We start from the raw sequence: 24,431 nt of genomic DNA, 5'->3' as shown, positions 1-24,431 counted from the left end.
GAACTTGTCCAATAAACTCTTGTTTTAGCAAAACATTTTGTGCTACTGTATGCACTAATGAATGTGGTCCTTTGTAGCTCAGTTGGTAGAACATGGTGCTTGTAACGCCAGGGTAGTGGGTTCAATTCCCGGGACCATCCATATGTGTGCATGCATGACTATGGATAGAGGCGTCTGCTAAATGTCATATATTATTGTAATATGACCCTGATTGCACAGTGGTGTTCTGTGTTCTCCTGCAGTTGCTGGTGTTGAAGTACGTGCAGAACAAAGACGTGTTCATGCGCTACCACAAAGCCCATCTGACCCGACGCCTTATCCTGGACATCTCCGCTGACAGCGAAATCGAGGAGAACATGGTGGAGTGGCTCCGGGTACGACCTGTGGGTGGGTTTAGGGCTGTTACGGTGACCATATTACCGGCGGTTACCAGTCATGACCGTAGTCAAATTCCACGTGACCGTTTAGTCATTGTAACTAGGCTGCTCTGATGCTGCTGATGGTCATTATTAGCCTACCAAACTTGCTAATTGCCAGTCGCTAATGGCCTGGTACTCAGCACACTATTGTCCCTCTAATCACTGATATCAATGCAAATGTATTCAAAAGAAATACTTAATGAGAGCTCGTGTTGCACAACATTTCTATAGGCTGTGCAATTGCGTGCGAACAGAATTGATGGCCTCTTAAAGAGTTTTCCATCAGCTTTCTATAGGCTAGGCCTACTATCTATTTCTAAACTTTCCTAATATTAAGCACATTGCTTCGCTTTACAACAGGAGTATAGCCTACCGGGCTGGCATGAAAATGAACCACGGGAAAAGTGTCCTCCATTCGCTCTTTTGTGCATAAATGACGTGTTTTTTCCCCCCCTATGCCCCTCTTCCGATAAAACAAATTTAACACATTTAGTGTATCTAAAGACCAGATTAAGCTAAGAATAGTCTGATGGGGTGATAATATCTCTTGTGAATAGTGCACATGCTGGGCATCAAGGCAAGAAACAGTGCATTCCTGTTCCTAAATTATAGTTGCACAAGTCATGTAGCCTTGCCCATAGGCCTATATGTTTTGATAATGTTTGTATCAACTAAAGTGGCCAAATAACTGCAAACGTAGCCTATAGGCCTAGGACCCCTGGAACACGGTTAGAGAGCACAGAGCCTAGTGAAACGTGTTCTTATAAACCCAGTCATTGCGCAATTCCATGTGAAAAGAGCTTTGACTGACCACTTTAAAATAGGATCCCAGCTTTCTCATGCTGCTATATTTATTGCTCAATTCTTAAAATGAAACGCATTCATCTTCTTTACAACCGGTGTAGCCTAACTGGTATACATAGGTGGCGCGTAAGTTTAAAGTTTGGGGAAGATCATTTTCACCATAAATTAACCTTTACAATAAAGCATCACATGCATAATCTTTGCCGATTTTTATGTAAAATGTCCTACTATTCATAAAGTGATGAGTAGATTGGATAGTTATAATTTGGGCTAATAATCTAACTCCATTCTCAAACTGTTCAATGCCTGGCTGAGCGCGTATACGTCGAGTTAGGCCTAGGCTTTATCAGACACGTTTCTTTCTTTGCATAGGGGAAAATAATTGCCTTTTTTATAAACGCGTTTCATGCAATTCTACTACACTTTAGCAGAATGTTTTAATAGGACAAATTAAAGGGTATGCTACTCTGCCGACTAACAAAAAGCTTTGTCCATATAATAGGCCTATGAGAAGGGGAGACACAAATAGAATATGACCTCCATCCAAACTGGAGGTGGAAATGATTGTCCAAAAACAAACTTAAGTAGCACTGACCCAACAATTATAAATAAACCATTTGTTTTCCAAACTGTTTTCCCACAATTGTATTTTGAAATATTGCAATATGCCTGGCTTGGCCTCTACTTTTCGGACAGTCGCAACTCGACAATAGTCTGCTCAAATTGCCTTTCCTTCCGACCCATAGCCAAAACAAAATTTAAAAAAAGCTAAGTTCTCTCTAACCAAATCATGCTTTAGTAGTGACTGTAAAAAAAGAAAGAAAAAAAAGATTGTATTTATTCCTGTGTAGACAAGCATAGGCTAATTGGGCAATTATAATTTTGGCAGTTTACTTTAGGGAAAGCTTCCCCTTGCCTTATGGTCACGCCGCCTATGCTTGCGTATTAAAAACGTCACTGCATTCGCTATTCAAGGTTTTTTTGTGGGCCACTAATCAACTAATTCCATACATTTGTGCACCCTGCACAGGAAACTGAGTAGAGCTCATGCCTTTCATGCAACTTTTTTCAAATCATAATTTGTCCCACGATGCCGCCTTAGGCTATATAGTCTGCTCTTTAATACATTCTAACTTTTGAAGTTACATAAATAACTCTAAATTAAGCATATAGGAGGACCTGTTTCTTTGTTAACCGCTCAATACTGAATAGCCGCATGTGCGCACCCCCTCGCAAATTTTGGGGAGAAGATGTCCTTTCTATTTTATTCTGCTATGTTCAATTGTATTCTTCATACTATGCCACGAAATTCTAAGAAAATCTTGTCTGCTAAATTAGTGTAGCTCACATCCATATGGCATAGCCTACCACAGCCCTAGATGGGTACTTGCATGTGTGCCGGTGTCTTATGAGAAGGAAGATGGGAGATACTGTGTGTGTGCACATGCTGCCTATTTGTGCGTTTGATCCACCTCACATACTTAAAATTATACCACGTCGCCAATGTCCCCAACCCTTGATTGCAGGAAGTAGGCATGCCCGCTGACTACGTGAATAAGCTGGCTCGGATGTTCCAGGACATCAAGGTGTCCGAGGACCTCAACCAGAACTTCAAAGAGTGTCACAAACACAACAAGCTGGCCCTAACAGGTAAACCAGGTAGCTGTATGTAACTAATATGAGATCTATAGTTATTATGCCATTTAGCAAATGCTTTTATCCAAACCGACTTATAACAGTGAGTGCATACATCAGGGTTCCCCAACTGGCGCCCCGCGTACCGAATTTGGCCCGCGGGTGGTTTTATTTGGCCCCCCCAAGTTTTCTGAGAAAAAATGTAAGCAAGGTTTAAAATGATTGTTTGAGTCAAGTATTATATCTGTTTGGGATTCTTGCGGTAAAATGATTTGTAATTATGTTCTGGCCCCCGACCATGTGCTCAAGAAAAAATTGTCCCGCGGCTGAATCTAGTTGATGATCCCTGGCATACGTTTTCGTATTGCAGACCTGCCAACCTGCACACGGTTTGCGTACCATGCACGCAATTTGAGGTCAAAGTAAGCTGGTACGAAAACGACCATTTAAAATACTCAAATAGGTTTCTATTTGGAAAATTGTGTTTGACTCAACCATCTGAATTTGGAGCTGAGCCAATCAGACGACTTAGGAGAGGAGACAATCCTTAGCTCTCCACTCTGGCCCTCGTACTATTTTCCTCCCTCCAGCTGCATGGCAGGAGCTTATTTATTACGGAAACCGTTAACCGTAATGAACGGAAGCAAACCAAGTTAAACAAGGGTTTCTCTTGGTCAAATTCAGGTAGGTTCCTCCCCATTCCGTTTGCAACCGTTTTTAGAAAATGTTTGCAACAGAATCAGCATAATTATTTCGCCCCACCACTCCACCACTTGGCACACCTGTATTTGTGGACTTTTTCCCGTTCTTCTCTGCAGATCTTCTCTAGCTCTGTCAGGTTGGATGGGGAGCAGGTCTCTTCAGAGATGTTAGATCGGGTTCAAGTCCGGGCTCTGGAAGGGCCACTCAAGGACATTCAGAGACTTGTCCTGAAGCCACTCCTGTGTTGTTGGCTGTGTGCTTAGGGTCGTTGTCCTGTAGGAAAGTGAACCTTCGCTACAGTCTGATAACCTGCTCCGGAGCGCTCAGGATTTCATCAAGGATCACTCTGGGCTTTGCTCTGTTCATCTTTCCCTCGATCTTGACTAGTCTGCCAGTCCCTGCCGCTGAAAAACATCCCCACAGCATTATGGAAACCATGCTTCACCGTAGGGATGGTTTCAGGTTTCCTCCAGACGTGACGCTTGGTATTCAGGCCAAACAGTTCAGTCTTGGTTTCATCAGACCAAAGGATCTTGTTTCTCTTGGTCTGAGTTTATAAGTGCCTTTTGGCAAACTCCAAGTGGGCTGTTGTGCTTTTTACTGAAGAGTGCCTTCCATCTGGCCACTCTACCATAAAGGCCTGATTTGGTGGAGTGCTGCATCGATGGTCGTCCTTATGGTATGTTCTCCCATCTCCACAGAGGAGCTCTGTCAGTGACCATCAGGTTCTTGGTCACCTCCAACCCTGACCAAGGCCCTTCTCCCCCGATTGCTCAGTTTGGCCGGGGCGGCCAGCTCTTGGAAGATTCTTGGTGGTTCCAAACTTCCATTTTAGAATGATGGAGGCCGCTGTTCTTGTGGACCTTCAATGCTGCACACATTGTTTTGCTACCCTTCCCCAGATCTGTGCCTCGACACAATCCTGTCTCGGAGCTCTATGGCCAATTCCTTCGAACATCATGGCTTGGTTTTTGTCTGACATTCACTGTCAACTGTGGGACCTTTTTAATAGACAAGCGTGTTCTTTTTCCAAATCATGTCCAATCAATTGAATTTACCACAGGTGGACTCCAAGTTGGAGAAACATCTCAATGATCAATGGAAACAGGATGCACCTGAGCTCAATTTCGAAATCATAACAAAGGGTCTGAATACTTATGTAAAAGTATTTCAGTTTCTTTTTTTTATACATTTGCAAAATATTCTATAAACCTGTTTTCTCTTTGTCATTATGTGGTATTGTGTGTAGGTTAAGGAAACAATTATTTCATCCTTTTTGGAATAGGGATGTGACATGACAAAGTGTGGGGTCTGAATACTTTCTGAAAGCACTGTAGCTGGATGTCAACAGTAGTCTGCTAATGATGTGACAGTCAGTTCACCATTGACAAGGCATATTGAATATGTTGTGTAAATTCTTAAGTCAATATTAAATAAATCATAGTTTGTTGGAGAGGTTCCAATTCAATACACCGTAGTACACATGTCAATCAAGAGCTCTGCCTGGGCAGTGCAGTTGTCTTGTATATGACAATACACAGACAAGTAGTTATATTTGCGTAATTCATCATTACTGTTTTCTTCATCCATGTGACAGACCAATACTGTTTCATAACATGTGACAGACCAATATCTCACGAGGCTTCTTCTCTCTAAGCTGAGACCTTGAAACAGATCTTTCGTTTGTTCTCAAAACAAGGTCTGGGTGTACTGTCAAGTTGCAGCTACTGATAGTGAGGATTTGTACAGTCAGCCACTTGCGTGAACACAGAAATTGGTTTATAGAACACAGAAATGTCTTATAAGAAAAGCACAAACATTAAAATTCCCATTACACCCCTTTCAACTTTCCTTACGTTTGCATATTTTTTTATACTGAATGTTGTCAGATCTTCAAACCTAATTTTAGATAAAGGGAACCTGAGTGACTAAATAACACAATTATTTGTTTCATTAAGTTATGCAACACCCAATGCCCATATGTAAAAAAGTACTTGCCCCCTTAGTCAATAACTGGTTGTGCTACCTTTAGGTGCAATGACTCCAACCAAACATTTCCTGTAGTTGTTGAACACTCATGTTGCTGTGGAGGAATTTGGCCCCCTCTTCCATGCAGAACTGTTGTACTCGTTTCAAGTCCTGCCACATCTCAATTGAGATTAGGTCTGGACTTTGACTTGGCCATGCTTTTTATCAATTTTCATGTAGACTTGATTGTGTGTTTTGGATCATGCATGCTTCACTTCCGCTACAGCTCACAGACCGATGGCCTGACATTGTCCTTTAGAGTTCTCTGATACAAAGCAAAATTCATGTCCAGTAAGAACCTCATACCAACAGTCAAGCATGGTGATGGTTTTGGGATGGTACCCTGTCTGGTTCTCCTGGCCCCACTCTCCCTCTTACCACAGACTTTCCTGAAGCAATCAGGATGGAGAGCACCACAGATCTCCTCAGAGGGAGCTTCAATAGATTTATTTTTTCTTTCCCCTAATTGTCATCTGACCCTTTTTGTTGAAGATTTAAAAATGAACAGATGGATGACTTGCCTTAAAACTTCTTATGGCTGCAATCCCGGTAACGGGATCGATATGACAACAGCCAGTGAAAGTGCAGGGCGCCAAATTTAAACAACAGAAATCTCATAATTAAAATTCCTCAAACATACATGTGTCTTATACCATTTTAAAGGTAATCTTGTTGTTAATCCCATCAAAGTGTCCGATTTTCAAATAGGCTTTTCAGCGAAAGCACCACAAACGATTGTTAGGTCACCACCAACTCAAAGAAAAATTCTGCCATTTTTCCAGCCAAAGAGAGGAGTCACAAATAGCACACATAGAGATAAAATGTATCACTAACCTTTGATGATCTTCATCAGATGACACTCATAGGACTTCATATTACACAATACACATATGCTTTGTTCGATAAAGTTCATATTTATATCCAAAAACCTCAGTTTACATTGGCGCCATGTTCAGAAATGCCTCCAAAATATCCGGAGAAATAACAGAAATACTCATCATAAACTTTGAAAGATACATGTTTTACATAGAATTAAAGATACACTTGTTCTTAATGCAACCGCTGTCAGATTTCAAAAAGCTTTACGGCAAAACACAATATTCAATCATCTGATAACAGCGTTCAGCCACAAAAGCAAGCCATACAGTTACCCGCCTAAATTGTGCAGTCAACAAAACTCATAAAAAGCATTATAAATCTTCACTTACCTTTGCTGATCTTCTTCGGAATGCACTCCCACTTCCACAAGAAATGTTCGTTTTTTTTCTCGGTAATAGCTATTTTTGTTGCGTGTTTGGTATACAAATCCAACGTCAGGGAAGCGCGTTCACTAAAAGACGAAATGTCCAAAAGTTCCGTAACAGTCCGTAGAAACATGTCAAACGATGTATTGAATCAATATTTAGAATGTTTTTAACATATCTTGAATAACGTTCCAACCGGAGAATTACATTGACTTCAGATGAGCGATGGAACGGAGCTCCCTCATGTATGGTCAAAGAATGGTCACCTCATGGCAGACCTGACTAATTCCCCTCTCATCCGGGCCCCCCTTCACAGTAGAGTCATCAGACAACGTTCTACAGACTGTTGACATCTAGTGGAAGCCGTAGGAAGTGCATACTCATCCATATCTCGCTGTGATTTCAATGAGAGCTTGGTTGAAAATCTACCAGCCTCAGAATTTCCACTTCCTGTTTGGATTTTTTTCTCAGGTTTTTGCCTGCCATATGAGTTCTGTTATACTCACATACATAATTCAAACAGTTTTAGAAACTTCAGAGTGTTTTCTATCCAATAATAATATGCATATATTAGCAACTATGACTGAGGAGCAGGCCGTTTACTCTGGGCACCTCTGTGCACCTTTCATCCAAGCTACTCAATACTGCCCCTGCAGCCATAATAAGTTAATAGAAGGAACCATGAATTCTGCTCTGTATTAGAGAATTCTACAGAAGAATGTCAGACCATCCATCTGGTGAGGTTGGCAGGTCTTGTATTTCTGGTTCAAGCGGGAATCAAACCTGTGTACCTATACATTTTGTGGGTATAATGTTTGATGTATGTGGCTGGATGAGACCTAGTGAAAAGCAATTAAACTACTATTGATACAGTCCTTAATGTTTTGGGAATTTCGCTTGGAGTTTGCACTATTCCACTGGCTCCACTACCAGTACCCCCCAAAAAAGCACAGCTCAAGTACTTGAAAGTGTATATTATATAATTAAATGGAACACTGGAATGGACATGGGCTTTTCATCAACATGCCGAAAAATGACATCTTGATCAGGGAATCTTTCGTTCTAGAAACTGATCAAATGTGGCAAATGTATTGTATAAAACAATGAATTAGTAGTTATACTAGTGTGTGTGTGACATGTAATCCCCTTCGCCCTCTTGTGCAGCGGACTCTGTCAACATCAAGATCCTGAATGCGGGGGCGTGGTCGCGGAGCTCAGAGAAGGTGTTTGTGTCACTGCCCACCGAGCTGGAGGACCTGATCCCCGAGGTGGAGGACTTTTACAAGAAGAACCACAGTGGCAGAAAACTGCACTGGCATCACCTCATGTCCAATGGCATCGTGAGTATAAAGCACCACCCCCTCACACACACACACACAGGAGTGCCTAGGGGGTGGGTCAGCCTCTTGCACCTTCACCCCTTCCAGCCTCTTCTCTGTCCAGACCATAGAGATTAGAGGTTGACCGTTTAATCGGAATGGCCGATTTTTAATTATGGCCGATTTCAAGTTTTCATAACAATCGGTAATCGTCATTTTTGGACACCGAATATGGCCGATTGCACTGCACGAGGAGACTGCGTGGCAGGCTGACTACCTGTTACGTGAGTGCAGCAAGGAGCCAAGGTAAGTTGCTAGCTAGCATTAAACTTATCTTATAAAAAACTATCTTCACATAATCACTGGATAACCTAGTAATATCATCAACTATGTGTAGTTAACTAGCTTGTCCTGCGTTGCATATAATCGATGCGGTGCCTGTTAATTTATCATCGAATCACAGCCTACTTCGCCAAACGGGTGATGATTTAACAAGCGCATTTGCGAATAAAGCACTGTTGTTGCACCAATGTGTACCTAACCATAAACATTAATGCCTTTCTTAAAATCAATACACAAGTATATATTTTTAAACCTGCATGTTTAGTTAATATTGCCTGCTAACATGAATTTCTTTTAACGAGGGAAATTGTCACTTTTCTTGCGTTCTGTGCAAGCAGAGTCAGGAAATATGCAGCAGTTTGGGCTGCCTGGCTCGTTGCGAACTGTGTGAAGACCATTTCTTCCTAACAAAGACCATAATTGAATTGTACATAATTATGACATAACATTGAAGCTTGTGCAATGTAACAGAAATATTTAGACTTAAGGATGCCACCCGTTAGATAAAATACAGAACGGTTCCATATTTCACTGAAAGAATAAATGTTTTGTTTTTTTCGAAATGATAGTTTCCGGATTTGACCATATTAATGACCAACGGCTCATATTTCTGTGTTTGCTCTATCAAATCATAGACTTAATTATAATAATCTGACTGAGCGGTGGTAGACGGCAGCAGGCTCGTAAGCATTCATTCAAACAGCACTTTCCTGCATTTGCCAGCAGCTCTTCGCTGTGCTTCAAGCATTGCGCTGTTTATGACTTCAAGCCTATCAGCTCCCGAGATTAGGCTGGCATACTATAGTGCCTATAAGAACATCCAATAGTCAAAGGTATATGAGATATAAATGGTATAGAGAGAAATAGTCTTATAATAACTACAACCTAAAACGTCTTACCTGGGAATATTGAAGACTCATGTTAAAAGGAACCACCAGCTTTCTCATGTTCTGAGCAAGGAACTTAAACGTTAGCTTTTTTACATGGCAAATATTGCACTTTTACTTTCTTCTCTAACACTTTGGTTTTGCATTATTTAAACCAAATTGAACATGTTTCATTATTTATTTGAGACTAAATTGATTTTATTGATGTATTAAGTTAAAATAAGTGTTCATTCAGTATTGTTGTAATTGTCATTATTACATATATATAAATTCGGCCGAATAATCGGTATCGGCTTTTTTTGACCCTCCAATAATCGGTATCAGTGTTGAAAAATCCTAGTCGGTCGACCTCTAATAGAGATTCTATGTAATTCTATCCAGATCACATTTAAGAATGAGGTGGGCCAGTACGATCTGGAGGTGACCACATTCCAACTGGCTGTGCTGTTTGCCTGGAACCAGAGGCCTCGGGAGAGGATCAGCTTTGAGAACCTTAAGCTGGCCACGGAGCTGCCTGATGCCGAGCTCCGACGCACCCTCTGGGTAATGCACGGTATCAAAGGGTAGATGGAGGTCAAAGGGTTATCTATCGTAAGGACTAGGGTTACAAGATTCCTGTAACATTTTCAAAATTGCCATGTTTTCCCGAAATCCAAGTTGGAGGGTTTCTGGATTGGTGGCACATCCTTGCTTTATTCCGGGAGTCTTCCAACCGGGCTTTCTGGAAAACGTGTTTTTTATTAATTTGATATGCAACAAACAAACCCTGAAACCTCCCTGCAGTTTCCATGCGACCATAACCATTAGTACTTTCTAAAATGTTTTTTGATTGACGTCTAGCTGTGATGGATGGAACTTATCGGTCCTGCTTTAAGTGACGTTCAGCTTATGAGGTCTTCATAAGCACTACATGTGTTACAAAGCTATAGCTGTATGTCATGCTTCATAAATGTGGCATAACTTACATAATCACCCATGTCAAATGTGACATAACCCAATATGTCAAATATGATATATATGTGCTTTATAAAGGGGGGGCATGTTGTGCTGATGGATGGCATACGCTCTAAAGTGAAGTCATGTTAGTCACATTACACTTCAGCTCAAATGTGCAGAGGTCTGCTGGACCAACACATGAAACTTGGTCTTCATTATTAGTTAGGTTTAAAATACAAATTATGGAAATGGGGAGGGTTTAGCCATAATTATGACTTTTTGACTGTTAACTTGTGCGAGTGACCTGGGTAAAGAATCTGTCATTAAGGCCAACTTTGAATGGTTGATATCCCAGGCTTATGTGCTGTGTGCAATAGCCTGGGGACGGCATTACACCAAGAAACACTTACCGTGATGAAAGCTCACAACCTAAAGAACTTGAACGTGGCTTTCTTCTGGAACTAAGTTAGATGTTCCTCAGTGTGCACACAACAAAAACGAGCCATACCGTGCGGTTTTGGGCACAGCCATGTCTTTGACACATTCACCCACTCCCTTGCTGGAAGATCAGCCGCAAAATGTTGCCACCATTTGTATCAGGTTGTCATCAAGCCCTGGAGGAATACCTGGTGCGGTAGTCTCAGTTCGGATTACTCCAAATATTTTGGTTCTGACACAAACGCAAGCTTTGCAGGTCCATTAACCCATTTAAATACCTACAGTAACCCGTGGATCATGATAACCTTCATAACTCAGCAGAACATTTTATGTAGTATCCTGCAATACTTTGTTTGAAGTGAGACACCTTTGGTAAGTCATAACACATACAGTGGGGTGAACAAGTATTTGATACACTGCCTATTTTGCAGGTGTTCCTACTTACAAAGCATGTAGAGGTCTGTCATTTTTATCATAGGTACACTTCAACTGTGAGAGACGGGAATCTAAAACAAAAATCCAGAAAATCACATTGTATGATTAAGTAATTCATTTGCATTTTATTGCATGACATAAGTATTTGATCACCTACCAACCAGTAAGAATTCCGGCTCTCACAGACCTGTTAGTTTTTCTTTAAGAAGCCCTCCTGTTCTCCACTCATTACCTGTATTAACTGCACCTGTTTGAACTCGTTACCTGTATAAAAGACACCTGTCCAAACACTCAATCAAACAGACTCCAACCTCTCCACAATGGCCAAGACCAGAGAGCTGTGTAAGGACATCAGGTATAAAATTGTAGACCTGCACAAGGCTGGGATGGGCTACAGGACAATAGGCAAGCAGCTTGGTGAGAAGGCAACAACTGTTGGCGCAATTATTAGAAAATGGAAGAACGCAACATGTAATGTGTTGGTCCCATGTTTCATGAGCTGAAATAAAATATTCCAGAAATGTTCCCTATGCACAAAAAGCTTACTAATCAAAAATGTTGTGCACAAATTTGTTTACATTCCTGTTATTGAGCATTAGTCCTTTGCCAAGATAATCCATCCGCCTGACAGGTGTAGCATATCAAGAAGCTGATTTAACAGCATGATCATTACACAGGTGCACCTTGTGCTGGGGACAATAAAAGGCCGCTCTAAAATGTGTGGTTTTGTCACCCAACACAATGTCACAGATGTCTTGAGGGAGTGTGCAATTGGCATGCTGACTGCAGGAATGTCCACCAGAGCTGTTGCCAGAGAATTGCATGTTTAATTCTCTACCATAAGCCACCTCCAACGTTTTCAAAAATTTGACAGTATGTCTAACTGGCCTCAACCGCAGACCACGTGTAACCACATCAGCCCAGGACCTCCACATCTGGCTTCTTCACCTGCGGGATGGTCTGAGACCAGCCACCTGGACAGCTGACGAAATTGTGGTTTTGCACAAACTAAGAATTTCTTCACAAACTGTAACAAACCGTCTCAGGGAAGCTCATCTGCGTGCCCGTCGTCCTCACCAGGGTCTTGACCTGACTGCAGTTCGGTGTTGTAACCGACTTCAGTTGGCAAATTCCCACCTTCAATGGCCACTGGCACGCTGGAGAAATGTGTTTTTCGTGGATTAATTGTGGTTTCAACTGTACCGGGCAGACTGCGTGTATGGCGATGTGGGCGAGCGGTTTACTGATATGAACGGAGTGCCCCATGGTGGCAGTAAGGTTATGGTATGGGAAGGCATAAGCTATGGACATCAAACACCATTGCATTTTATCGATGGCAATTTGAATGCACAAAGATAGTGACGAGATCCTGAGGCCCATTGTCGTGCCATTCATCCGCCGTCATTACCTCGTGTTTTAAGCATGATAATGCACAGCTGAAAATGTCCTAGTTCTTCCATGGCCTGCATACTCAGCAGCAATGTTCCCTCTATTTTGAGCACTGAGCAAATTTCAGGTCTGCTGAGCGCTAAATTGAACATTGTGAAAATTCTGTGCAACTTCCAGCGCACTTTTGCTATGAACTCTGAGGCTGTACTTGATTTAAGTTAGTTTTAAGCGGCCATTTGATCATATTATAGGCCTACCATAAAATGCATCCCGTAACATTTTCACATGGAAATAGCTGTTCTATCATTCAGTCTACAGTTGCAGCCAATGTGTAGTGTTTAATGTAGGCCTACATTCCGTGAGGCTTTTGGGAGAAAAAAATAAAACATGGAGGGCTTGACATAAACAGATTCATCTTCTTGTCCTTCAGACAAGGAGGTGACCGACAATGTTGTGGTGTTTGATGCAAGAAAACACTTTACAAAATAAAATGCATTATTATTCATACCATTATTACAGAGAATCAGACAAATTATGCTACCCTCTGCCTATTGGCTACTTAGCTTATTGAAGTCTGTCTCTCAAAATACAACACTGCCCCTTTTAAGACACAAAATGCTCTTTACCTGATTCGCTTTTCAATAAAATTTACATTTTGTGCTCTTGTAAGAAGCAATCACTTACCTATTGCTGACTACAAAGTATCTATAATTGGGCTAGTAGCTCAATAACTAGCAAAGGACATGAACAAAATGTGCACACGTGGCTACATGGAGCTCTTGCTTTGATCTCAAAACAAGTGCATCTACTCACAACCGCTCATGCTGTGAACACAGTCCAGTTAAAAGTAAATGGCACATATCCATATATGGCAATGGTCTATTTGGATATAGGCCTACTGCAGCTCTGATTGTTTAGGCCGCACTGGTCTGTATAGAGTACGGGCTGAGTAGTGCATGTCAATGCAATAGAATCCTACTCTGATGCGTTCTGGCTACAACAAAATCTCTTACATAGTTTTTTGTTTCGATATGTTGCATTGAAAGTGGCTAATATTGTGTTGATTCGATCACAATTGCTATAGTAAATGGAAATGAAAGATAGTGTTAGCAGGGAAAACTCTAGAACAGTGGTCACCAACCTTTTCTGAGTCAAGATCACTGAGTCAAAATGCAAGCTGAGATACCTCTCAGATTTGTTTTTTTACCATGACTTAAAAAAAAAAAAAAAGCCTATGCAACATTAACTAATAAAATTATTTGTTTTTAAATTGGTCACATGCGCCGAATACTTATAAGCCCCTAACCAACAATGCAGTTAAGAGAAAAGCCTAAAAAGAAATCAAAGTAACAAATTATTAATTAATGAGCAGAAGTAAAATAACAATAACGAGTTATATTACAGTAGCAATGAGGTTTGTGCAGTAAGCGATGTGCCCAATACATTATCACCGCATATTGGCTTTGCTACTAATGCATTGTTGTTCGAGACGACACTTTTTAAAAAGTATCTTTCAACATTTCAGGTAGGCTATATGATCACACCAGTAATAGATCTGTTGTTATATTACTTGTGATGCACAGCTGAGTGAGCGTACATTTTAAATAGTTTGCTTTTTATTTTACTGGACTGATGGTATCTGCATCTGATGGTCAGTCTCTGCAGAGGGAGAGAGCAGCAGACTGAGGGTCCGCCTCTCAGCATCCCTCTGCTCTCCCTTATCTCCACTGACACTGACCAAAAAAGGACACTGTCTTCCAGCTGATGGGGCAACTCGAGTCGCACCGCATTATTTCTGCCTCATGCACAAATTCATGTTGTTCCTATGAACAGATAAAATGAAAAATTCCTTTAAGGACCCAAGCCACTAATGATAACACACGCCTATAGATACACATTCATTACTGCTGCAGTTCTTGTTGTAGCGCTGAGTGGAAATAGGAAGAACACTGATTTTATGTCTTATAAAAGTGTTGAATACAAAGTGTTGACAGTGCTGAACTTAAACATGAACTCATAAAAACAGTATCTCTTTGCTGTATTTGTTGACAGTCTTTAATCATGGTTTTAAGCGTTTTGAAATCTCAGTATCTTTGCTGTAGCTTGCTTTTATGCATGCTACGTTACTGCGCACACGGTCATCTGAGCCATCCGATTTGGCCAGCGGTAGGCCTATAGTGCACTTGATTTGCGCTCTAGGCCCGCAGGGAAGGCAGAGTTTGTACCTTCAGACACATGAAATTGTTCAAAATGGCCACAGTTTGCCTACCCAGCTGAATTGTGTGCACCTACCGCCAACAGGCCGAGACAAATATTGCTTCAATCTCGTGCTTCTCTCTGAGGGGCTGATATTTCTGCGCAGCAGTCCAGGGGAGCTGCTCGGCTACTGCGCGCAGCTTAGAAGGAACATTGCTCACCAGACATGTCACCATTTGAGATTGTTTGGGATGCTCTGGATCAACATGTACGGCGGCGTGTTCCCGCCAATAGCCAGCAACTTCACACAGTCATTAAAGAGGAGTGGGACAACATTCCACAGGCCACAATCAACAGCCTGACCGACTCCATGCAAAGCAGATGTTTCACTGCATGAGGCAAATGGTCACACCAGATACTGAATGGTTTTCTGATCCACTACTTTTTTTTTTTTTTTTTTTAAGGTATCTAAGTAACAGATGCATATCTGTATTCCCAGACATGTGAAATCCATAGATTAGGGCCAAATGAATTTATTACAATTGACTGATTTCGTCATGAACTATAACTCAGTAAAATCTTGTTTCATGTTGTTTATTTTTGTTCAGTGTAGAAATGTTTTAGAGTAATATAATATATACAATTTAGTAGACACTTATCCAAAGCAACTTACAGTAATGTGTGAATACATTTCTACGGATGGGTGGTCCTGGGAATCGAACCCACTCCTGGCATTGCGATGCTCTACCAAGATACATGGCAGGGTTATAAATGCTTTGTGAAGCCTCAATTTGATATGATTTATAAGGCCTTTAATCGGTTCTTATGCCACCCTTTTATAAAGCACAGGTTTGTCATATTTGACAGTGGGTTATGTCACATTTGAAATCGGTAGTTATGCCACATTTATGAATCCTTTTTAAAGCATGACATACGGTTATAGGTGAAGCCTTTAAAATGTGCACTTCATTTAAAGCGGGATCCTGTTAACTCTCAACCTTTTATGCTCCTCACAGCTACAAAACAATATCCACTCATTTAAGTTTAGACTCCTTTCCTTCTCTCCTCTTTCTCATTCCTTCTATCACTCTTCTTTTTTCACCCTTTTTCTTCTCCCTCTCTCCTTTTCCTTCAGTCCCTGGTAGCGTTCCCCAAGCTAAAGCGGCAGGTGTTGTCCTACGACCCAGTGGTGGGTTCGCCCAAAGACTTTGCAGAGGGCACCCTCTTCTATGTCAATCAGGAGTTTTCACTAATGTAAGTGTTCCCTAATGTGTGACCAGATGGGGTTTGCAACCCGGCTCTCTACCGCCACAGAGTTGGCTCTCTGGGCTAGCTTTACTTCCTGAAGGCAATGTAAGTATTCATACCCGTTGACTTATTGTACATTTTGTTACATCCTGAATTCAAAATGGATTAAATATACTCAATAATTACTAAATTAAAAAATAATTTTAGAAATGTTAGTACAATACAGATATCTCATTTGCATAAGTATTCACACCCCTGAGTCAAATGTTAGAATCATCTTTGGCAGCGACTACAGCTGTGAGTCTTTTTGGGTAAGTCTAAGAGCTTTGCACACCTTTTATTGTACAATATTTGCACATTATTGTTTTTCCTAAGTGCTTCAACCTCTGTCAATTTGGTTGTTGATCATTGCTAGACAGCCATTTTCAATACTTGCCATAGACTTTCCAGACGATTTTAAGTCAGAACTGTAACTAGGCAACTGTCTTTTGGAAAGCCGACAACCAGGTTTTCTTCTAGGATTTTGCCTGTGCTTAGCTCTATTCCGTTTCTTTTAATCCTAAAAAACTCCTTAGGCCTTGCCGATGACAAGCCTGCCCATAACATGATGCAGCCACCACCATGCTTGAAAATATGAATATTCTTTACAGTTTTACTTCAGTGACTTATTGGAAACAGGATGCATGTTTTTGAATATTTGTATTCTATAGTCTTCCTTTTCACTCTTGATTTAGGTTAGTATTGTGCAGTAACTACAATGTTGTTGATCCATCCTCAGTTTTCTATCACACTCATTAAAGTCACCATTGGCCTCATCAAATTTTATTGGTCACATATTTAGCATATGTTATTGCGGGTGTAGGGGAACGCTTGTTTTCTTAGCTCCAACAGTGCAGTAGTATCTAACAAATTATTTATAAGGCCTTTTAAGCGTTTCTTATGCCAAAACCTCCCTGGTCTTTGTGGTTGAATCTATGTTTGAAATTCACTGCTCGACTGAGGGACTTAACAACAGATAATTGTATGTGTGTGGTACAGAGATGAAGTAGTCATTGTAAAATCATACTGAGTCCATGCAACTTATTATGTGACTTGTTAAGCACATTTTTACTCCTGAAGTTTAGGCTTGCCATAACAATATGAATACTAATTGACTCGAGACATTTTTCTAAAAACATATAATTCCACTTTGACATTATTGGGTATTATGTGTAGGCCAGTGACACACAATCTAATTTTAATCATTTTGAAATTCTGTTACACAACAATGTGGAAAAGTCGAGGGGTGTGAATACTTCCTGAATGCACTGTATCTTACAGGTTGAATTTCTAAACTTGGAGGTTGTCCTGTAGCTGAACTCAGCAAAAAAAGAAAGGGTCCTGAAAAAGGGAGTCTTTCAAAGATAATTTGCAAAAATCCAAATAACTTCACAGATCTTAATTGTAAAGGGTTTAAACACTGTTTCCCATGCTTGTTCAATGAACCATAAACAATTAATGAACATGCACCTGTAAAACGGTCGTTAAGACGCTTACAGATGGCAGGCAATTAAGGTCACAGTTATGAAAACGTAGGACACTAAAGAGGACTTTCTACTGACTTGGAAAAACACCAAAAGAAAGATGCCCAGGGTCCCTGCTCATCTGCGTGAACATGCCTTAGGCATGCTGCAAGGAGGCATGAGGACTGCAGATGTGACCAGTGCAATAAATTGCGACGTCCGTACTGTGAGACGCCTAAGACAGCACTACAGCTGATCGTCCTCGCAGTGGCAGACCACGTGTAACAACACCTGCACAGGATCGGTACATCCGAACATCACACCTGCGGGACAGGTACAGGATGGCAACAACAACTGCAACTTACACCAGGAACGCACAATCCCTCCATCAGTGCTCAGACTGTCCGCAATAGGTTGAGAGAGGCTGGACTGAGTGCTTGTAGGCCTGTTGTAAGGCAGGTCCTCACTAGACATCACCGGCAACAACGTCGCCTATGGGTGCAAACCCACCATCGCTGGACCAGACAGGACTGGCACAAAGTGCTCTTCACTGACGAGTCGCAGTATTGTCTCACATGGGGTGATGGTCGGATTCGCGTTTATCGTCGAAGGAATGAGCGTTACACCGAGGCATGTACTCTGGAGTGGGATCGATTTGGAGGTGGGGAGTCCGTCATGGTCTGGGGCGGTGTGTCACAGCATCATTGGACTGAGCTTGTTGTCATTGCAGGCAATCTCAACGCTGTGCGTTACAGAGAAGACATTTTCCTCCCTCATGTAGTACCCTTCCTGCAGGCTCATCCTGACATGACCCTCCAGCATGACAATGCCACCAGCCATACTGCTCGTTCTGTGTGTGATTTCCTGCAAGACAGGAATGTCAGTGTTCTGCCATGGCCAGCGAAGAGCCCGGATCTCAATCCCATTGAGCACGTCTGGGACCTGTAGGATCGGAGGGTGAGGGCTAGGGCCATTCCCCCCAGAAATGTCCGGGAACTTGCAGGTGCCTTGGTGGAAGAATGGGGTAACATCTCACAGCAAGAACTGGCAAATCTGTCCATGGGGAGGAGATGCACTGCAGTACTTAATGCAGCTGGTGGCCACACCAGATACTGACTGTTACTTTTGACCCCCTTTGTTCAGGGACACATTATTCAATTTCTGTTAGTCACATGTCTGTGGAACTTGTTCAGTTTATGTCTCAGTTGTTGAACCTTGTTATGTTCATACAAATATTTACATATACTAAGTTTGCTGAAAATAAACAGTTGACAGTGAGAGGACGTTTCTTTTTTTGCTGAGTTTAGTATGTGGCACAAAAAATACCCACTAGTAGCACCTCTAAATTTTGTGTGTGTGTCCAGAAAAAACTCCAAGGTACAGAAGAGGGGGAAGATTAACCTAATTGGCCGGCTTCAGCTCACCACAGAGCGAATGAGGGAGGAGGAGAACGAGGGAATCGTCCAGCTCAGGATATTGAGAACACAGGTACTATATAAGGGCTTCCCATTGAAAGGTCATTGCAAATAAGATTTTTTTATTTCTCACATCCTCATCTCTTTCTCAAGGCACATTGAGGCAGAAGATCTGCGGTTTCTCCCCTTGGCTCTTCTCCAATGCATTTTGAGAAAGCGGCAAGGATGGAGGATGCAAGGTATCAAGGAAATACAGTACAATTGAGATTCACCCTCTCTCTCTTCTCTTGGTCTCTCCCCTTCCAGGAGGCCATCATCCAGATCATGAAGATGCGCAAGCGGATCACCAACGCCCAGCTGCAGACAGAGCTGGTCGAGATCCTCAAAAACATGTTCCTACCTCAGAAGAAGATGATCAAGGAGCAGATGGAGTGGCTCATTGAGCACAAGTACATCAAGCGGGACGAGACGGATCTCAACACCTTCATCTACATGGCGTAACGGTGGTGATGACGTATAACGGTGGTGATGACGTATAACGGTGGTTCTTCAGGCCTGATGGACAATAAAATATTTCCAGGCCTGACCGTCTTAGAAAAAAATAACATCTTTGTATCGTGGGGGTTCAACCCTGACGGACAATAAGAATATTTTCAAGCTGACCTTTGATAATTTGTTTATCTATTCCTGTGGGGAAATAAAGACTTGATTTAGGACAGAGTTACAGAAATGTATAAAGGGAGGAGTTTGTGTGGTGAAAATGAAAGGGTAAGAAAGAAATGAGTTTGAGCTTCTCAGCAGGAGTCCACACCCACCGAGTGTCAGTCATCGTTTTTGTCTAGGAGGCATGTCCTTGTCTGTAGATGGGACGTGGATGGTGGTTGTGAAGGTTTGTCTCTGTTAATGTGGCGTTCGCCTTACTGTCAACCAACCACCACACAGACTGCACCACCACCCCGACACCATCCATGGACACCCCACCACTATTGGAGTGACGATGGTTGTTAGGTCTCTCTAACGACATGGAAGGAAGAACGGTAGGAGGTCCGTTTCCCTCCATATCTACAGTCCCAAGTTTTGTGCCTGGCCAACAAGTCGTCGGACCTCTTCAACAGAACAAGCTGTGTCCTCGGGCAACTGTCTGAGCCAAGCTGTTGGCCATGTTTTTGTTTGTGGTGACGAACAAAGAATTAATGCTGCATTCATGTACTAGTCGGAACTAGGAAACCCTGAATCATTCGACTAACTGGTTGTAGTTATACATGTGCTGCGTTCAACAAATCAGGAAGTTGGAAATTTCAGAGTTTCTTAGTTCCGACTAGCATGTGAACACTGCATTAAGACGTGACGTCGTTCCTGGACTTTCCCAGACCCAGACTAACATTAGTCCTAGATTTTAAAATATATATATTCTCAATGGAGAATCTTCATTGAAAGTGCACTTTATTCCAGAACTTGGGTTAATCTGGGGTGGGGAAACTGGCTCCACAGTATATATTATAATTCAGAAATGTTCACAAGTTGTTCACTGTTTTCACAAGAAACAGACTGACACACATTTTCTGTTTTGACTGAGTTTAAAGTGCAGACTGTTTGCTGTAATTTGAGGGTATGTTCATCCATATCGGGTGAACCATTTAGAAAATACATTAAAGTAGTCAAAAGTACAGTATTTGGTCCCATATTTTTAGCACGCCGTGACTACAAACTTGTTGGATGCAATTGCAGTTTGTTTTGGTTGTGTTTTAGATTATATTGTGCCCAATAGAAAGATATTATTTACCATGCATTGTGTCATTTTGGAGTCACTTTTTTTGTGAATGTTTCTAAACACTTGTACATTTTAACGTGGATGCGGATAATCATGAATGAATCGTAAATAATAATTGAGAAAGAGGCACAAGTATTTGTCCAAATACTTTTGGTTCTCTGTAATGTGGTGACTATGTATAAAAAGTGCTGTAATTTCTGAGCGGTTTACCCAATATGGATTGAATTACCCTCAAATTAAAGCTGATAGTCTGCACTTTAACCTCATAGTCATTGTATCATTTCAAATGCTGGAGTACAGATCCAAAACATGTCAATGTCCAAATACTGTATATAACCTTCTCTATACATGGTTCTGATGGTAACTACCACAGTACAGAGCTAAAGGAGTGTACAGAAATATGTAATGAGATGATGAAATAAACAGCACCTTATTTAAAAAGATAAGAAAGTCAAAATCAACGTTGTCATTCGGCCCTGGGCTACTTCCCAAAGCAGGAAAAAGGTGCAAGTAACTACATTTTTTAGCATATGTCCATTGCTAGGTGGCACTAAACTTCAGGAATTCTGACTCCGTCGCTGTCATCTTAAGTGGTGCTGAATCTCTGTCGCGGTTACAGCTGGTTTGTAAAGAATGCCGATGTTGAGTATGGCCTGGTGGGTGAACGAATCAAATAAATTGTGGCATGCTCATTTCAAGTTTATTTATTTAGGAATTTGGCAAATGGAGTCCTTTTGAAAAGATTTTAGAAAGTTATTTTTAACTCATGAACCATGCCTTGTGAACTGAAAAACTGCCTGCTGCAATACCCACTTCGAATCCCGTGTGTGCAATATGGTTAATAGCCTAACTCTAGACAAGAAGCCTATGGTCGGGGTGCGTCCTTTATAATCTCTCTTTCCTCCAGAAGTTTGCTCTCATTCACTACTCCCCACAAATGTAGAAGCATTTAATTGGTGTTGGCATGGGCTAGACAGAGTTTCCATATAGCAGTAATTTCCTTCCAAGTCCATAAAGGAAAGAGAACAAGTATACTCTTCGGGAGACAGTAGTGCTAATTGGGACGCATTCCTGGTCCCTTGCGCTATAGGTTTATTCCAGTCCATGTGTTAATCTTCTTACACAGTATTCTTATCTGTTGCACATCTTGACCACACGAGTGGGGCAGAGTGCAGCCAACAATTTTTCAATTCAGCGATGTGATGATTTCTTACCAATACTCATGCATTGCATTTATCAGACAACATTAATAGCCTATTTAAGACATTTCGCGCATAATGTTTTTAAAGTCTGAGCGCGACCATCACAAAAATAGCCCGCTTAATAAGATTTGCACTTGGAGCATTTTTAAGTGTGAGTTTGGTGTCAACACCGACACCGCACATGCTCAGTCCGCAGCTCCTCCCTGGCGTGCACTTGGAGAGGGACATATGGAAAGCCAAAAGGTTCAAATCGTCTTACACAGAAACATGCAACACTTGTGATTAGGATTTTTTTTCAAGTGTCAAATGTAATTTTCTTTACATGTGCATTTTCCACTTGTCCAGTGTGCGTTTATAGGTGATTTGAACGCTTGTAATGATCATTTTCATTTGCTTTTTTCAAGTGTCAAATGTAATTTGTACATGTGATTTTTTTCACCTGTCCTGTGTGCATTTACAGGTGATTTGAACGATCGTTATGGTCAAATTTTACTCATGTTCATTACACCTGTCCAGTGTGCATTTGCAGGTGATGAGAACGCTTGTTTTGGTCAATTTTCGCACGTGTTTTTTACACCTGTCCCGTGTGCATTTACAGGGGATGTTAATGCTCTAACTCTGTCTAGAGACTCGCTCTAGTTACTGGGTGGGCTGAAGGCCACCAGAGGGCGCAAATACAGCCAGCTCCCTTCCCCAGTGATATGGGGAGAGGGCCAGAGAGGACTGAGGCTTTCCCAGGGAGGGGGCCCAGACCCCCGTAGAGGGGTGCTTACCCCCTCCCATGGCCACCAGGAGGCACCTGTATATCCAGCCAGCCCCCTGCACCAGGCCAGGGAGATGAGGGGAGAGGGCTGAGGTCGACCGAGGGAGAGGGGGCCATCCCCCAGAGAGTGGGGCCAACCCCCGCCAACGGCAAACAGAGGGCGCCAATATATCCAGACAGCTCCCTGTCCCAGGGATATCAGGGGTGAGGGCCAGAGAAAGCTGAGGCCATCCCAGGGAGGGGGGGCCGACCCCTGCCCAGGGCCACCGGGGGCGACACTACATCCACCTAGCTCCCTGCACTAGGGATATTGGTGGAGAAGGCCAGAGAGGGATGGGGCCAACCCAGGGAGAGGGGGGCTGACCCCCTCCCACAGCCACCAGGGGGAGCCACTACATCCACCGAGCTCCCTGAATCAGGGAAATAGGGGGGGAGACGGCCGGAGAGGGCTGGGGCCGACTCAGGGAGGGGGGGCCAACCCCTGCCCGCGGCCACCAGGGGCGCCACTAGATCCACCCAGCTCCCTGCCCCAAGGGGAGAGGGCCAAGTGAGGCGGGTCCTAACCCCCCCGCCTTAGGCCACCAGGGAGCACCACTACATCTAGCCAGCTTCCTGACCCAGCTATAGAGATATATAGTAATAGCATATTTTTGTAGGCACTAACTCAGCCATGGTTCGTTCGACAGCCTATGGGGTAATGAATGGCGTTTTTGTAGGGTTTTTTGATAATCGCTGAAAACTTATTTAGTCAATTCAGACTTAGATTTTGTTCTATGAGACAATGTTCAACAGCTCACGTCATAGTTTGTAATATATTTTATTTTTTTAAGCATTTATGTATTAAAAAATCACAAAGGCTTCATGATTCATAAAGCTCATGTTAAATGACTGATATTATCTCATAGAAAAATACGTAAAAGATCTCCTTACCCCATCTTAACCGTATTAGTTTTGTCATATTTCTACCTTTATTACTGTACATTTACATTTTAGTAATTTAGCAGACGCAAAAAATATGTTTTGTTGCTAAATACATATAACTCACATTGCTGGACCATCTTTTAGCATTTTCCTCACCGTATCACACATTTTCAGCCTTTGTTGGTCTTATTATACCAATATCTATTCCTTTATGGCATTGAAAAATATATTTAATATGCATTTTTCTTCTGTTAATTCAGAATCCATTCAATTTCTGTATTCGGTGAGCAATACAATGAAAGTCTATTGTCATTGATATCATTAAAAAAAGTACCTACTTTTTCCCCAAAGAACATCTGTTTGATAAATAAATTAAAGCAATAATACTCACTATACTTTCCAAACCACAAAGGCTGGATTAAAATATGTTTTCTAAAAAGGAATTTATAAACTGTTAAGGAGGAAGTGGAGGAAGGACTAAAGTGCACAACATTTGAGAGAAATAAGCTCTTTGTGTGAATGGAAAACATCTGGGATCTTTTATTTCAGCTAATGAAACATGAGACCAACACTTTACATGTTGCATTGATATTTATGTTCAGTGTATATAAATCCATATGAAAATGTGCAGCAAAGTGAGACGTCATCACTCAAGTTGGTAATCCAATGTTTCGAGAATAGCTGGCTAGCCCTCTGTCCAATACACAAAATGAAAATATCTAATGTTATCTTAAAGCTACCTCTGCACTGTTTCTTTTGTCATTGATAGGCTGTACATTTACCTGCTTATTCCCTGACATTGTCCAAGTTATGATTTCTCATTAATTCTCCCACT

At 41.8% G+C, this 24,431-nt stretch overlaps 1 protein-coding gene across 2 annotated transcripts in view; it reads left to right on the top strand.

Annotated features, from left to right (window-relative positions):
• The window catches only part of LOC120031571 (cullin-5-like), a 33,367-nt gene extending 11,976 nt beyond the window's left edge, over nucleotides 1-21,391 (top strand). For both annotated transcript variants that reach the window (XM_038977391.1, XM_038977383.1), the window contains exons 13-19: nucleotides 243-374; nucleotides 2,750-2,873; nucleotides 7,997-8,172; nucleotides 9,762-9,923; nucleotides 15,910-16,028; nucleotides 18,889-19,012; nucleotides 19,246-21,391. In XM_038977391.1, coding sequence (XP_038833319.1) covers nucleotides 243-374; nucleotides 2,750-2,873; nucleotides 7,997-8,172; nucleotides 9,762-9,923; nucleotides 15,910-16,028; nucleotides 18,889-19,012; nucleotides 19,246-19,440 — 1,032 coding nt within the window. In that variant the 3' untranslated portion in view covers nucleotides 19,441-21,391. The remainder of the gene's footprint in view (nucleotides 1-242; nucleotides 375-2,749; nucleotides 2,874-7,996; nucleotides 8,173-9,761; nucleotides 9,924-15,909; nucleotides 16,029-18,888; nucleotides 19,013-19,245) is intronic.
• Nucleotides 21,392-24,431: the final 3,040 nt, after the last annotated feature.

This window comes from Salvelinus namaycush, chromosome 3 (assembly GCF_016432855.1).
Source record: "Salvelinus namaycush isolate Seneca chromosome 3, SaNama_1.0, whole genome shotgun sequence".
NCBI lineage: Eukaryota > Metazoa > Chordata > Actinopteri > Salmoniformes > Salmonidae > Salvelinus > Salvelinus namaycush.
Note: the sequence above shows the minus strand (reverse complement) of the source record. Positions and strands in the feature narration are given on the sequence as shown.